This window comes from Canis lupus, chromosome 14, assembly GCF_011100685.1.
Source record: "Canis lupus familiaris isolate Mischka breed German Shepherd chromosome 14, alternate assembly UU_Cfam_GSD_1.0, whole genome shotgun sequence".
In the NCBI taxonomy this organism is placed as follows: domain Eukaryota; kingdom Metazoa; phylum Chordata; class Mammalia; order Carnivora; family Canidae; genus Canis; species Canis lupus.
In genome coordinates, this window is record NC_049235.1 from 44,245,109 (window position 1) to 44,260,192 (window position 15,084).

The window sequence follows — 15,084 nt, forward strand, 5'->3', positions numbered from 1 at the left end:
TGTCATAGCTGGAGTAGGTGTTGCTACTATTAGTGGGTAGAGGTCAGGGATGTTGCTAAACATCTTACAGTACACAGGACATACCCCTACTCAACAAAGAATTATCTACCCCAAATAACAACGTCAGGGCTGAAAAGCTCAGCTCTAAGGGAATAAACATTTTGTTGGCTCCATAGTTAATATAGGAAAATGTTAAGAATGAAAGATAGCTAGAGAAGGTGACATTTTAAGAGACTGTAGAGAGAAAAAATATTAAATCCTACAATCAGGTATTCTAGTTTTCATGAGGAAAACCAGGTTGTCAATCTAAAATATCCTGAATAAAGATTTTTTTCTAATTTACATTTTTAAGATAAGTTTTACAAGGATATGTAAATTAAACCATATTTAGTTCTATATTTTAAGAATAATAAAGTATTAAAAAATCAAAATTAAAAAAAAATCAAAATTATCCTAAAAACTCCAGAAGAAAAGGCCTCTCTAGACGTACTAAATGTCATTCTTTTAATGTAAATGTTGCAGTTATTTATTCCATAATAAGATACTATCTAGTTTCTGTTCACATCATCACTCCTAAAAACAATATAAATCATTTACTGGTTGTGTTCTAAAGGGAAATAGGGGCGCCTCGGTGGCTCACTCAGTTAAGTGTCTGACTCTTAATTTCCGCTCAGATCATGATCTTAGGGAAGTGAGACCAGGTTCTGCTTGGGCTCCACACTCTGAGCAGGGAGTTTGCTTAAAGAACCTCTCTCCCCCTCTTTTATCCCTTTGTGTTCTCTCTCTAAAAAAAGAAAGAAAAATAACAAACATGTATCCACAAACTAAGAAGCTAGACGTCTATCGTTAAATTCTCTTTGGGAAGTGCTATCACTTCATTTATTAATATTATAATCGAGTATCTATGGCAATAGCTCTGTATATGATACTCAATTAGCCTATCATTTGCTCAGTTGTATGGCCACAAATGAAAAAAGAAAAAAGAGTAATTCAGCCTCCCATGGGCAGAAAAGACACTCTACCTCATAAGGGTATTAGCATGGTTGAGGCGACTGTGACAAACCAGTGCAGACAAAAGAGACACCAGGGTCTAGAGAGGCTCAGGTATTCAAAGGGTGGGCCTGACTACCGGTGCCAGGAAGCTGTCTAGTCCATCAGGCAAACCATAGCATCCAGAGAGCATAGCTGACCAGTTAGTATAGCCCAGTAAGACCATTAATATGAAAAGTTTTAATAAGGCATAAAGGGGGATGCCTGGGTGGCTCAGCAGTTGAGCTTCTGCCTTCAGCTCAGGTCATGATCCTGGTCCAGGGAATCAAGTCCCACATCAGGCTCCCTGCAAGAAGCCTGCTTCTCCCTCTGTCTATGTCTCTGCCTTTCTCTCTGTGTCTCTCACGAATAAATAAAATCTAAAAAAAAAAGACATAAGGGTCAATAAGGTATTTGGGGGTGTCCTTATGAATTTGCAGAAATATGGTTCTGGAAACTGTAGAAGCAAGTGGGTATGCAGCCCCTGGGATCCCAGCAGCAGGCAGAGGACTACAGCTTTTGAGAGATGGCACTGGGGAAACTCAGAGGCAGGAACAGGGTGAGGACTGGTTCTGGGAGCTAGGCAGAGGGACATTGATTAGAACTGGGACCAAGGATTGAACCTGGGCCAGCTCCAGGGCACAGCAGAGATCCCCCCATTTCTCCTACCTGGTGTCAAGAGATGACCTTGGGCCCAAGTAGCCCCAGCTATGTGGAGAGATCTGGCAACTGGAAATAGACCTTCTTCTTGATTTGACATCATAAAATATTAGCTCTTCTGCAGAACATGCAGGGGTTTTGTGTCCCATTACGCACAATGGCCATCTTCAGACTAGTGGGCAGCTTTCAACTGAGTAGGAGGGTTTTTTTTGTTTTTAAAGATTTTATTTATTTATTCATTAGAGACACAGAGAGAGAGAGAGAGAGGCAGAGACACAGGCAGAGGGAGAAGCAGGCTCCATGCAGGGAGCCTGACGTGGGACTCGATCCCGGGACCCCAGGATCATGCCCCGGGCCAAAGGCAGGCGCTAAACTGCTGCACCACCCAGTGATCCCTGAACAGGAGTTTAAATGAGAATGCATGCCACCATCTCATGTCTTCTAAAAGCTTGTCTCATAGTGCCTCAGTTTGCTCTCCTCCTAGAATTTACAATTATACCAAAAAATGTTATTTTTACATCAAATTAATCTGACATTATACACCTTGAAATATAAGGTTTTATTAGATAACAATGCATTTCTCCTTACTTAGATTCAAGGAACCACAAACATACACTCAAAGAAAGCAATCTTTTACACATGCATTATTATACTTGTATGCAGGTGTGCACATAGGCACGCAGACACTTGCAGAAAAGCAAGTGAAAATGAGGGATTGCATTCACCCACAAGAGGAGGCTGCTTAAGCCAAAGAACAAACTCAAGAACACAGAGAAAAGGTATCTATGGTGAGTGAGTGTGTAAGGGTTTGTAAGGCTTGAAAAATGTTCTGGAGAAAAATGTCTGTAAATCAGATGCTAGGTGCTAGCTAGGGTTACAAAAATTATTCATTAAAAAAATTATCTGGAAAATAAATCTTGGACCCAGTGAAGATTATAGGCAGGGACAGATACTCTAAGCTGTCCATGGAAGTTCCAAATGAGTGTTGAAAATAAGAGCAATTTTAGATAAAAGACTCAGGAAACATCCCCACCTCCTCCCCTTACAGGGCAGTAGGTAACAATTCAGAGACTAACTTGACTAATTGGTAGATGCCATTTCTTTTTTTTTTTTTTTTTTAATTTATGATAGTCATACAGAGAGAGAGAGAGAGAGGCAGAGACACAGGTAGAGGGAGAAGCAGGCTCCATGCACCGGGAGCCTGATGTGGGCTTCAATCCCGGGTCTCCAGGATCGCGCCCTGGGCCAAAGGCAGACGCCAGACCGCTGCGCCACCCAGGGATCCCGGTAGATGCCATTTCTGTGGTCTTGCGGGTCACCCTGGTTTGTTGACTTGATTAAGTCTTATGTATATGTGAGTTCTTCATAATAATTTATCAATTAAAAAAAAAAAAAAAAAAACCTTTCCAGAAAAGCAAATGAGATCATCTGAAATAAGACTTTCGGATATCAGAAAATTCTTCTATAATGCTCATGGTTTAGATTTAACTAAAAAGAAAGCACACACAGCTTAAAAAGTTAAGATGAGCCCATTCAAAAGTGAAGTTTCGATGCTTTCTGGTGGTGTTGCTCTTACAATTGAAGTTAAAGTTTGTTTTAATGGGTTTGGGTCAGTCGAGTAGACCTTTAATTCATTGCCTTTGGGTTATAACCCAGAACTTACATTGGAAAAAAAAAAAAGGGGGGGGGAGTTTAAAACAGCTTCTTTTCTTTTTTTCCTTGCCTAAGTTTGCCTTTTTTTTTTTTTTTTCCTGAAATGTAGTTTTAGTACTTCCAAATGGCCAGAAGATGGCACTGTTTCAGAATCTTCCGCCTCACTCCCTTTTCAGGGAAGAAAAGGCCATCAGTCCCAAATCCCAGCCTGCGTGCCTTCCAATCACAAAGAGTTACCCCAAAATAACTAGAGGAAGCATAAAATTTAATGTTTCTAAGGCTCAGCCTCCTTGAGGCTTTCCATGTCCCTGGCCTCACCATCCCTAGAACTTCGTCAGCTTGTAGGAATCTACTAGGACCCTTCAACCAGGTCATGCCTAAGGGACAAATAACTCGTCCCGGTCTCCAGCTACGTGGATCAATTAAATTTTTTTCTAAAGATTTTATTTATTTATTCATGAGACACGCAGAGAGAGGCAGAGACACAGACAGAGGAAGAAGTAGACTCCATGCAGGGAGCCTGACACGGGACTCCATCCCAGGTCTCCAGGATCATGCCCTGAGCCAAAGCAGACGCTCAACCACTGAGCCACCCAGGCATCTCGCTCAGTTAGATCTTGAGAATAAAAGAATGAATCAGACTTGAAAGCTGACCTTTTTTGACCGTGGACGAGTCACTTTGTCATTCTGTGTCAGAACATTTCTCTTCAAAAGAGCCCTTCATGGTCTCTGAGATGCTTCCCGTTTTCAAGAGTCATAGTTGCAGTCACCTTTCAAGCACGCTTGCTGACATCAGTAACACTTCAAATACTCCTCTAACCGGTGCAAATGCACTTACACTGAAGCAAAAGTAATTAGAGAGTTTTGCCATGTAACAAACGTTACTCACATATAAAAATTAGGGGACAGAATCAAAACCAAACTCTCAAAGCAAAATGACGAGGAGCTTTCAGTATAAAAACATCACTTATAGGAAAGTATTTCTGTTATGACAATTCCAGTAAAAATAGCCATGAGGCTGCCAGGATCTTGGTCATTGAGTTTTGGGGGGAAAGAGTAAGAAATCTGAGACATCCTAAAAAACAGGGCTAAGAGGAATTAACACAACTGTTAAGACTGATCCCCATGGAAGGAAGAAAAAGAGAAAGTTGAAAGAGGGTATCCAGGAAAATCAGTTTCCTTTAAAGAGCTTTCCAGAAGCCCCAGTCCATGCTCTCTGCTTTCAACTCATCGCCATCCTACTGCAAGGGATGCTGGGAAATGTCATTTGTTAGACACACTGTTGCCCTAAGATATTAGAATTCTGTTCATGTGAATAAAGGGGGAGAAGACAAGGAGCAGGCAACTAGCAGACTCTGGCACAATACTCTGGGAGACAGGGAGGGGGCCAAACCCATGGACTGTAGTGAGAGCATTAGGGTCTAACAAGCATCAGTGTCACTTAAAGTCAGATGGGTAAAAATAAATAAATAAATAAAATCAGATAGGTAGAGATGCTGGGGTTCTGGATCATACATTCCTCAAAGCATAATCCAACCTGGGCTGGAAAACAAAGAAGGTAGCTAGTAAGAACTCAGGGAACCATTAGGCTCCCAACAAATGGACTGGACTTAGGGGCTGCAGGAAGATATGCGAATCAGGAAACCAAAGCAGAAGCACAGTCACGCAGAGAAAGTAACATTTAAAGAATGATTCTCATCCGGAGCAACAAGGAGCAGGATTGGGAGAGTAGACAAGAGGTCAATTCTAGATTCCAGTTGATGAAGAGCGTGGGACGCCTCATTGATGCCTGCCTTGCTCTGGATGAGCTTGTTAGCTGCATGGAGCTGATGCTGCAGATTTCACCGTCGGGGATTGTGGCTAAGCAGGGCTGAGGCTGATTTAAAAAAAAAAAAAAATATATATATATATATATATATATATATATATATATATATATAAAAGTCTGCATAGAATATGCAGAATATATATATATTCTATGCAGACTTTTTCTAATCTAACATATACCATCGGGACAAATGTGTTCAGTGTCATTGAGATTCAGAGTGAGGCAGTATTCAACGCCCAAGTTGAACAAGATTTAATAGGACTCAAATTTCCTAAGCATAAGCCCTCACCTTGGCCCTGTATCTGCATCCTGGTAACTGCTACCTCACCTAGTCCTTCAGACCCTGGTAACCCCTACCTCAGTCCTTCAGACCCCGGTAACCCCTACCTCAGTCCTTCAGACCCCGGTAACCCCCACCTCACCTAGTCCTTCAGACCCTGGTAACCCCTACCTCAGTCCTTCAGACCCCGGTAACCCCTACCTCAGTCCTTCAGACCCTGGTAACCCCTACCTCAGTCCTTCAGACCCTGGTAACCCCCACCTCAGTCCTTCAGACCCCGGTAACCCCTACCTCACCTAGTCCTTCAGACCCTGGTAACCCCTACCTCAGCCCTTCAGACCCTGGTAACCCCTACCTCACCTAGTCCTTCAGACCCCAGTAACCCCTACCTTAGTCCTTCAGACCCCGGTAACCCCTACCTCACCTAGTCCTTCAGACAGCCTGCGTGTCTCCGGGACATAATGTCTCCAAGAGCCAATCGACAACCGGTGCTGCCCTTCTGTCCCAGCCAAGTGTTGCCTCCACTTGCCTGGAGAAGCCAAAGGCTGGGCTTTCCCTCTGTTCTTCCCCACACGGTAGCGACAGGGCTTCCTTGCCGACAAGGGAGCCCCAGTGGGAAGGCCGCCGGAGCAGAGGGGAGCTCTCACAGTGAATCAGAAAGGACTTCCTTCTCAGCTCTTTCTAATTGTTCCCAGTGCACGGTCCACGAGATGGAAGCGATGAAGGCGGTGTGCCAGAGTTTCCGGGAGCATTTAGAGGAAATTGAACAGCATCTTACAGGACAGCAGGCGCTCCTTTGCAGGGACATGTCAGAGGAGGAAAGGTAATTATCGAAGAGAGTCATAAAAGCAAGCAGCAGCCCACACACCTGGAGCAAGGAAGGGGAATCAGGGCAGGACAGATGAGCACCAGGGAGCAGGACTAATGAGAAATGAGTCCTTCTCCTTTGCTTTCCTGTTCTTGTCCTTGCTTTCTCAGTGGGAGTCTGTGAGAGCTATTTGCTAGATAGCAACACTTATTCTGGAAGGCCAAGGCTATTTGAGGTCAGAAGATGGGCAGTCAGCTGGGAAGAAGGGGCTAGCCAGCGGGATGTCTTCCACTGATGTGAGTGGGGCCTATGCAAATGTAAGCGTTGGGGGTTATGAGGGTTTTGAAAATCTGCATTATGTTCACGTAGATTAAAAAGCATATGTCCCAAAAGTCCATTCCTCGCTGCCTGGGCCCCGAGGGATGGAAATACGGTTAACTGTAAAGGGGCGCAGGAGTTTTTACTGGGCGGATGGAAGTGGTCCCCAACTGCCTGGTGGTGACTGATACAACTTGGCACATTTACAAAAAATCATCACATTGTGCTGTTAAAATAGGTAAACTCGGTGGGATGCAAATTATTCTGCAATCGAGTTGTTTAGAAAAGGAAAGAAAGAGAATCTGCCCTGGTGGCTATGTCTGCGACTGATGCAAATGAAGAAGGTGACATTACCTTTTAAGAAATGTCAGAGGAGTGACCTACATCTTGAGAGGGATGATGGAGGGCGGGCGCTTGGAGGCCACATGAAATCCGATCGCTTCCTGTTCTTTACCTGCAGGGAAGAGGCGGCACACCTGCAGACCCTCCGCCGGGCCCTGCGGCAGCAGGTGGAGGAGCTTGAGTTTCAGTTGGGAGACCGGGCTCAGCAAATCAAAGACGAGATACTATCGGTATAAGACGGTGGGGGGGTGGGGGGTAGTTGACTGCATCCTGCCACCGCAGGAGGAGAGGCGTTAAATCAGAATTCGGTGCCATCAGTTTCAGATTCTGGGATTACACCTCTATTTTAAGTATAAAGAAAGCGAAGCCTTTGCTCAAGGCCACGTGGCTAGCGGATGACAATTCAGGATTCGAACTCGGGTCACCTAATTCCTGTGCCAATCTGACCTCCTCCCCTGTACATGAGAGACAGGTTATTATTAGCCATTTTCTCAATGAGAAGAAGAAACACAATTTGGGGGCAGGTATGGCTTAGTCACTGCCAAAATCAGCTGCTGGCTCACAGAACCCACTGGAGAGAATCCCCCAACCATGAATACCTTTCCCACTAGTCTGGCTTAGCTATTTGATATGAATACGGTTTGTTGCCCACTGTTTCTGTTCTTATTTTCCTTTTAGCAGCTTGAGCTTCTCACCGAGGAGCAACCTGAACACTATACAAACCTGCATGACTGTAACTGGACAGAAGAAAAGAATGGCCACACTTCGTGTGCTAAAATCCACCGGGCCCTGGGCCTCCGGGTTGCCTTGCCTCCCCGTGATGGCCGGCAGGCTGCCAGCTCCAGTGTGACCCATCTGGCTGCCTTTTCTCCACCCACCTTGGAGAGCAGCCCCAAGATGTCTCCTTCAGCTCGAGCAGAGTCAGGTCCAGCCCCTCTGTCAAACTGTCCTACTGGAGAAAAGGGTACAAACATCTTCCTCTAGATCAGAGTGGGTTTGATGGCCTTCCAACACAATGAGCACATTCTAGCCAGACAGGGAAATCTAAGTTGCCCCCGAGAAGTGTCTATCAACCCTTCTTCAGCTTTTTAAAAATATATATTCTATGCTGCGTTTCAACCCAAGAGAAACTCAATATTTCAATATTTATTCAATACAGACTAAGTGAGCACCTACTATGTGGCTGGCACCAGGGAATACACAGTGGCCAAGATATATGGTATCTCTAGGTATAAGTGAAATTTGCCCTGTGGAAATTTAGAGTCTGCTGGGGGAGATGAATGTGGACACGCAAAGACATGTGGATTTGAAACTGTGAAAATGCTCTGAAGGAAATAACAGGGTTTTATGAAAGAGAACATAGCAGGGAATCTGATCGAGATCAAGATGTCAGGAGGGCCTGGTTTGAGGAAGTGACAACAGAAGAGAGAAAGAAAATCCAGGCCTCAGAAGGACCAGACTTTCTAATGGCCTGAGGCAGTCAGCCCCTGGAAGCATCGATGAAGCTCCTACCTTGTGCCAGGAAATCCTCTCATGCTGGAGACAGCTGTGAATAAGACAGACGTCCTGTTCATAAAGAGTTGGATGGAGAGGGAAGAAAATGGGAACAGCAGACAAGATAATTTCAATATTGGCAAATGCCATGGAGAAGACAGTGTGGGAATATTGTAGAGACTGGCGTGGAGAAAAAGCATCCGGCATTCCTTAGGGTGACGGCCAAGGCCTTGCTGAAAGGAGGCTCTCTGGCTACGACCTGAATGGTGAGGAAGAGGAAGCCATGTGAAATCTGAAGAAGGAACCTTTAAAGCAGAAGAAATGGGAAGTTTAAAAGCCCTAAGACAGAACCTAGCCAGAGGCGCTGAGCACATGAGTGTTGGGAACGTGGAAGAAAGAGGAAGTCCAGGGGTCAACTCTGTGCTGGAGTCTGAGAGCCACGATCCTTCTTCCACATGGAAGCATTACGGGTTCTAAGCAGGACTGTCACATAGTCTGGTTTACATTCAACATCACACGGACGGCCTGTGGGGAACACACCGCTGGGGACTTGCAGCTAGGCAGCCCTCCCAGTGACGAGGCTGTTGGTGTAGTCCCTGCTGTGAGAAGCAGAGTGTCAAGTTGCTTCCATGCAGCTAGGGAGGCTTGGGAGCCCCCACCCCACTGAACCGTGGGATGCACTGACAGTCTTGAAGTACTGGAGGAATTCTAAGGAAAGGAGAATGCATGAAGAATGGAAGAGTCAAGAAATGTCATGGAAAAAAATAATCCTTTGAGGGAAGTAATGATGTGTAAGAGATGTGCAGGTGGAGGTCACTTCCAAGCAAAGAAACTAAGAAGCTTTTTCTTTTAAAACTACCCACTACTAGAATGGACCTCCTAGCCCATCTCGTGCTTCATCCCCCTTGCTTCTTGGAAACCCTTTGGCTTCGGTGGAACCCTCCGGACCATCCCACAGTTGACTGCACTTTCTCAGAGTATGAACATCCTCCTGCCATCCTTAATTCTCTTCTTTTTCGCTCTCCACACCTACTTCCCCAATATACGCAGTTCACAGGTACCTATACCTCCAGTTCTTGCCCTCTCCAGAATTCCTGTCCAGAATTTTCTACTCTCAATAACACATTTTCACCCTGAAGACTTGCCTGTATGTCTCGCTCAGCATCTAACACTGATCCTGTCATTTCCCTGAGTCAGTTCATCTTCCTGATACTTCCTGGTCCATGGCATTGCCGTACTTCACGTGCAGACTCAGAGCCACAAGTTCACATTGTCTCTTCGTCCTCCGTTACCTTCTTCCCTCAGAATCAACAATCACATCACTGCTGAGTGTACTGCCACAATGTCATTCCCAGAAGCCCCTTCGAAACCTATTACTTGGTGAAGACCCAACTGAGGGGCCTCCTAACTGCCTCTAGCTTCCTTCTCTCTGAGCTATGCTGGCCTCTGCCAAAGTGGTCTCCCTGAGGCATCACTTGGGTCATATTACCCTGGCCTAGGGTGAGTAGCCAGGGAACACTTTTAGGCTATTCTAGAGAATTAGAGACAAGTCACAGGATCACTTTCCAGAGCAGTCTTGCACCAAACAACCTCTGTGCCCTGCAATTGTTATGTCCCTCTCTTACTCTCCTGCTGCCTCGTTTCTCTTGAACACATCCCTATTTTGGCTCCTGCATCATGGTTCAGCTTCCAGCCCCAACTTGACTCCTGGTATATTGCATTTGTACTCCCCCCCAAGACTGCTTCCCTTTCTAAACTTTTTAAACTTTTTACTCTTTCCCTCGGTCAGACTCTAGGCTCCCTGGTTTATCTCCATTTCTCCAATATAGACTTCAAAAAGGTTGCTGTGTTTCTGCCTTGACAATCAGGCAGATGCCTTCAGAGATGATGGAGGTAGAAAAGGAGACCTATTGCCCTCAGATGAAGGGCGGCATGTGGAACCCCCAAGGATCACTAAACATCTCATGGCATTTCCTTATTTATTCTCTGAACTCTCCAACAAAGAGCACAAAAGGGGAACCAAGATATAGAGAGCTGCTTGTCCCACCCAGAACCTTTCCTATCTTTAGTTCCTCAATGACCTGATTACCAACACTAGTTCCAAATACCATCTCCTATAGCTCATGCCCTTCCTCCCATAGACATGAGACCTCTAGAAGCCCAGCCCATCTGATGACCCATGGGTTATGTACTAGTGTCCCCCATGGTTCTCTATCCTGAATACCCTCTAGGCTCACAGGGGAGCTTTAAAAAATACTGACATTAAAGCGTCACCCAAGATCCACTAAACAAGAATCCCAGGGATGGGATCCAGGTATCCATCCGTAGGCTTTAAAAGCTTCCCAGATGATTCTGACATGCAGTTAAAATTGAGGATTGTCGGGATCCCTGGGTGGCTCAGCAGTTTAGCACCTGCCTTTGGCCCAGGGTGTGATCCTGGGGTCCCAGGATCGAGTCCCATATCAGACTCCTTGCATCGAGCCTGCTTCTCCCTCTGCCTGTGTCTCTGCTTCTCTCCCTCTCTCTGTTCGCTCATGAATAAATAAATTAAAATCTTTTTTTAAAAAATTGAGGATTGTTGTTCTAGATGAAAAGGCTACCCTACAATTCCATTTTACAATTCCATTTTTCCTATTGTTTTTCTAGGGACTCTCTATTCTTTTCTCATTTTTCTTTCTATACTACCCCTCTCAGCTAAAAAGTTTTTCACAATTTATTGGCGATCCCTGAATAACAAAGGAGAAAGGAAAAATGATGTGTGGACTTTATTTCTATTTTTACAACATTGACTTCTACCTTGATCATCAATTCCTACATTTCATCTTTATTTATAGAGAAGTAGTAAACAGATGACTGTATTTTGTCTTCCTTCCTTTCCCAAAAGTCCTCTTCCAAATTTGACAAACGAGATTAAATATACATCTTTGATTAGGTAGATCAGGGTAAGGATTATTTGTTTCTTTAACACCTTCCTTCTCTTGCAGGAAATGTCTGTATAAAATAGCCAATTACAAAAATTATGGAAATGTAGGTAGTCTTCTAAAGGTATATGGTTGTTCCACCACTAGGACACAGCACAAACATTCTAGAAAGGTGAGCAATTAGACAAATTGCCTACAGTGTAAACATTAAATGTAAACGTAAAACTGAGTGTTTTGAATATTATTTATGGCACACGAGGTATGAAGCAAGTCTCTCAAGGATAGAATCTACAACAAGCACTCAGGTGACTCAACTGCTCTGATTTATGATGTCCCCTAACTTTCATCCTTCCACCTTTTCCATAAATAAGCTTCAAAAATGCGTGTGTATATCATAGTATGTATAACAGCTACCATGTTTCACTCGAATATCAATGTACTCAACTTAAGGCATCATAAAACATTATGGTTATGGAAAGAATGTCAAAGTGTTTTCTGGAATTACCCACAAAGTAAATGCCTTCCCTCTCGAAACTTATGGCATCCCTACTGGCCTATTCTTTTATATCAGTGTGTGATACACAATGTTCTGTATCAAGCACTTACATTATAATCCCTTATTTTCAAAAAAGGGTTCACAGCAAAACTGCTCACTGGGCTTAGGGAAAATTTTTTTTTAAAGATTTATTTATTTATTTGAGAGAAAGAGAGAGAGAGCGCGTGAGAAGGGGGAGGAACAGAGGGAGAAGAAGGGAAAAGCATGAAGCCCATTCAGAGTTTGACCCCACAATCCTCAGATGAAGATGCAACCTGAGCCTAAACCAAGAGCCCAGTGCTCAACCTCTCAACTGACCCAGACACCCAGGTGCCCCTTAATTTAGAAAAGTTTTTTCTAGGAAACCTAACTTAAAGCTAAATAAGATTTCCTTTTGGAGTCCAGATGTATTTTGACAAAGTTCAGATGTGTTTTTGACCCGAGTTGCTTCCACACAAACATGAAAATGAAGATTTGGAGGTGGGTTTTTTTTTTTTTTTTAAGATTCTATTTATTTATTCATGGAGACATACAGAAAGAGGCAGAAACACAGGCAGAGGGAGAAGCAGTCTCCCTGTAGGGAGCCCAATGTGGGACTCGATCCCGGGCATGCTCTGAGCCAAAGGCTGATGCTTAACTGCTGAGCCACTCAGGTGCCCCTGAAGATTTGGAGGTTGTCAGTTTATATGATCAAACTGGATAAAATGGGCAGACCATGCAGGTCACCATTTGTTTATACAAAAATAAGAATCTTTGCACATGACAGGCTTTACCTCATTTGAGTCTCTCGGTGCTAAGGGAAGTATTCCCCATTTAAACACTGAGGAAGCTCAGATATGGAGAGATTGACCTACACAAGCACACAGTGAGCCTTATGTTTTATCATTAAGAAGTAACTGCATGCTACGGCTAAGAGCTCAAGCTCTGGAGTTAAATCCAGGCTTTGAAATTTAAATCCAACTCCAGTACTTATTCTGTGTGTTGGGCAAACTAATTAACCCCCTAAGATTCAGTGTTATCCTCTATACATTATCAGAGTTAATGCATATACAGCCCTTTAGAACAGGCCTGGAACTTGGCTCAGGATGATTCCATACTGAGTCTGGCTCAGTATGATTGGGATTCTGATGACAATAGCAACAAGAATAGAGACAGCTCTGTAATAGCTACTTCCATGCAAAGTATTGGGCTAGACATCATATGTGCATTATCACTTATCTTTGTAACAATCCTGAAAGGCAAGAATGAAAACACACACACATACACTCAAAAAGTTAGTAAATTATCTAAGTTCTGACAACTAATAAGAGATTGAGTTGACTCTGATTCCCTGCTTTGCCAGTGGTTCTCATTTATGGCTCTGTCAAGCTTTGGGCTTACGTGGAGAAACTGATGGTCCGAATCAACCGGAGTAGCCCTGTTTCTGAAGACATTGTACAGTAGGCTTTAGCAGAGATTTTTCTTTGAAAAAAAAAAACCCATTACTATAGAGAAGTTTGAAAAGCACTGTACTATGCTAATCACACATGACTCTTACAGTCAGATACAGGTTCTGAGTTGCTTTCATACAAGAAAATGACTTCCACAACATAGGAATCCTCCAGAACATACCATCCTAAAAACTCAGCTTAGTGCCACTTGTCCCACTGACAGGAATAATGGCAAGAGTTCCTTTGCAGCCTCTGAGTAATTGTTTGGGGAATCTTTTTGTTCTATCATCAAGTTCCAAGATCCTGAATTCTCTTTCTTTGACAGTTAACTCTATTAAAGTTGACTATATTCAGGAGAACCCAGATCACATATTTGAAAAACAGGAGATCATCGCAATATTTGTCGAAAGTTAAAAAGAGCAAACTCTTTAATTCTGAAACCCAACTCAGGGTTGGAGTCATTTTGTTTCAATGAAAAAGATGGAAAAGGTAAAACCATACTACCTGTTTATTTTCAAATTTAGAAATTGGCAAAGGAACTATTTATCCTCTTGTATATCAAAAGACTTGGGTCACTTCCCTGTATTAATTACATTCTATCCAGATTCCATTTCAATATTCAAAGCCAAAGCTTTGAATTGAGAAGACTGACTTGAGATACAATATTGGGAACTCAAGTCACATACTTTCCTTGGTTTTGTTATGCATGAGTGAAGACCCAGTTTGCATGATGAAGACAAAAACCTTGAAGACTGCTTTGAATTACAGCGTATGCATAGGCTGTGTAGATTTGTCTAAGAAAATGTTTTTTTTTTTTTTGTTCACAAATAAACATTTCCCAGAAAAGTGTCCCATTAGATTTTGTTTAACAGATATTCCCTTATATGTGGATTTTTGTCTGCAGGACCAGAGTTATTCTGTCTTCAAAAACAAATAATTCTGTTGAGAAAAAAAAGATCAGAAGACTTTCTAATGACATGAAAATCCGGTCTATTAAACTGTTTTTTCTTTGTTGGGAAAGTAATCCGTTTCTGCAGTATAACACTAGTCAAATAAAATGGGACGTTTGTGCAGAGTTTAAAGATTAAAAGTAGTTTCCCTTTGAGAAGAAAAGCTTCAGAGCGTCTTATTGTGGATTGGTGGGTTGCATATCTAATTTCAAATTGTAATTAAAACAACAAAGAACAGCCAAAATTTGCAGGGATTATGGGTTATTAAAAATGATGTCAAATTGCCTTTTTTTGAGAATTGAGAGAATAAGAGCAGAAGCCAATATATGGAGGTCACCTTTCTCTACCCAAATTCATGGCACCTTTCTCTACCCAAACTCAGTCTCTAATAGTCTAATTTTAAAATAGTAGTAGATTAGAGTTTAGTATAGGATTATGTCCTCTCTGAATCTGCCCCCAATTAAGTAAAGGAAGAGCCCTCCACATCAAAAATGATTTCTTATTAGAATCACATTGAAGACATTTCCCTTTGGGTATTTCAAGAATTCAGTGCTTCACCAGGAAAATGGAAGGGAACAAAAACAATTCTTAAATTGTACCTACAGTTTTTTTTATTCCTGTTATCCTTCAATAATTGCTTATTTGTTGATCTATCAGAGTCACAGGATTTTTCCTTTTTTAAATCTTAACGTCTTGGGGGGCTATTTTACTAGTGTGTAGTTTGGAAGGTTTAAGAAACACGATAGGTTCCTACCATTGGGACATACCTTTGAATATTCAACATAATCTCCTATTAAAACTATACCTGTTTCTCTCTTTTTACCTGAATAGAGAGA

At 42.9% G+C, this 15,084-nt stretch overlaps 1 protein-coding gene across 1 annotated transcript in view; it reads left to right on the forward strand.

The window, feature by feature from the left end:
• The window catches only part of ITPRID1 (ITPR interacting domain containing 1), a 110,172-nt gene extending 96,025 nt beyond the window's left edge, over positions 1-14,147 (forward strand). Inside the window, 3 exon segments of the mRNA XM_038557250.1 lie at positions 6,146-6,273; positions 7,037-7,148; positions 7,597-14,147. Coding sequence (XP_038413178.1) covers positions 6,146-6,273; positions 7,037-7,148; positions 7,597-7,902 — 546 coding nt within the window. The 3' untranslated portion in view covers positions 7,903-14,147.
• Positions 14,148-15,084: the final 937 nt, after the last annotated feature.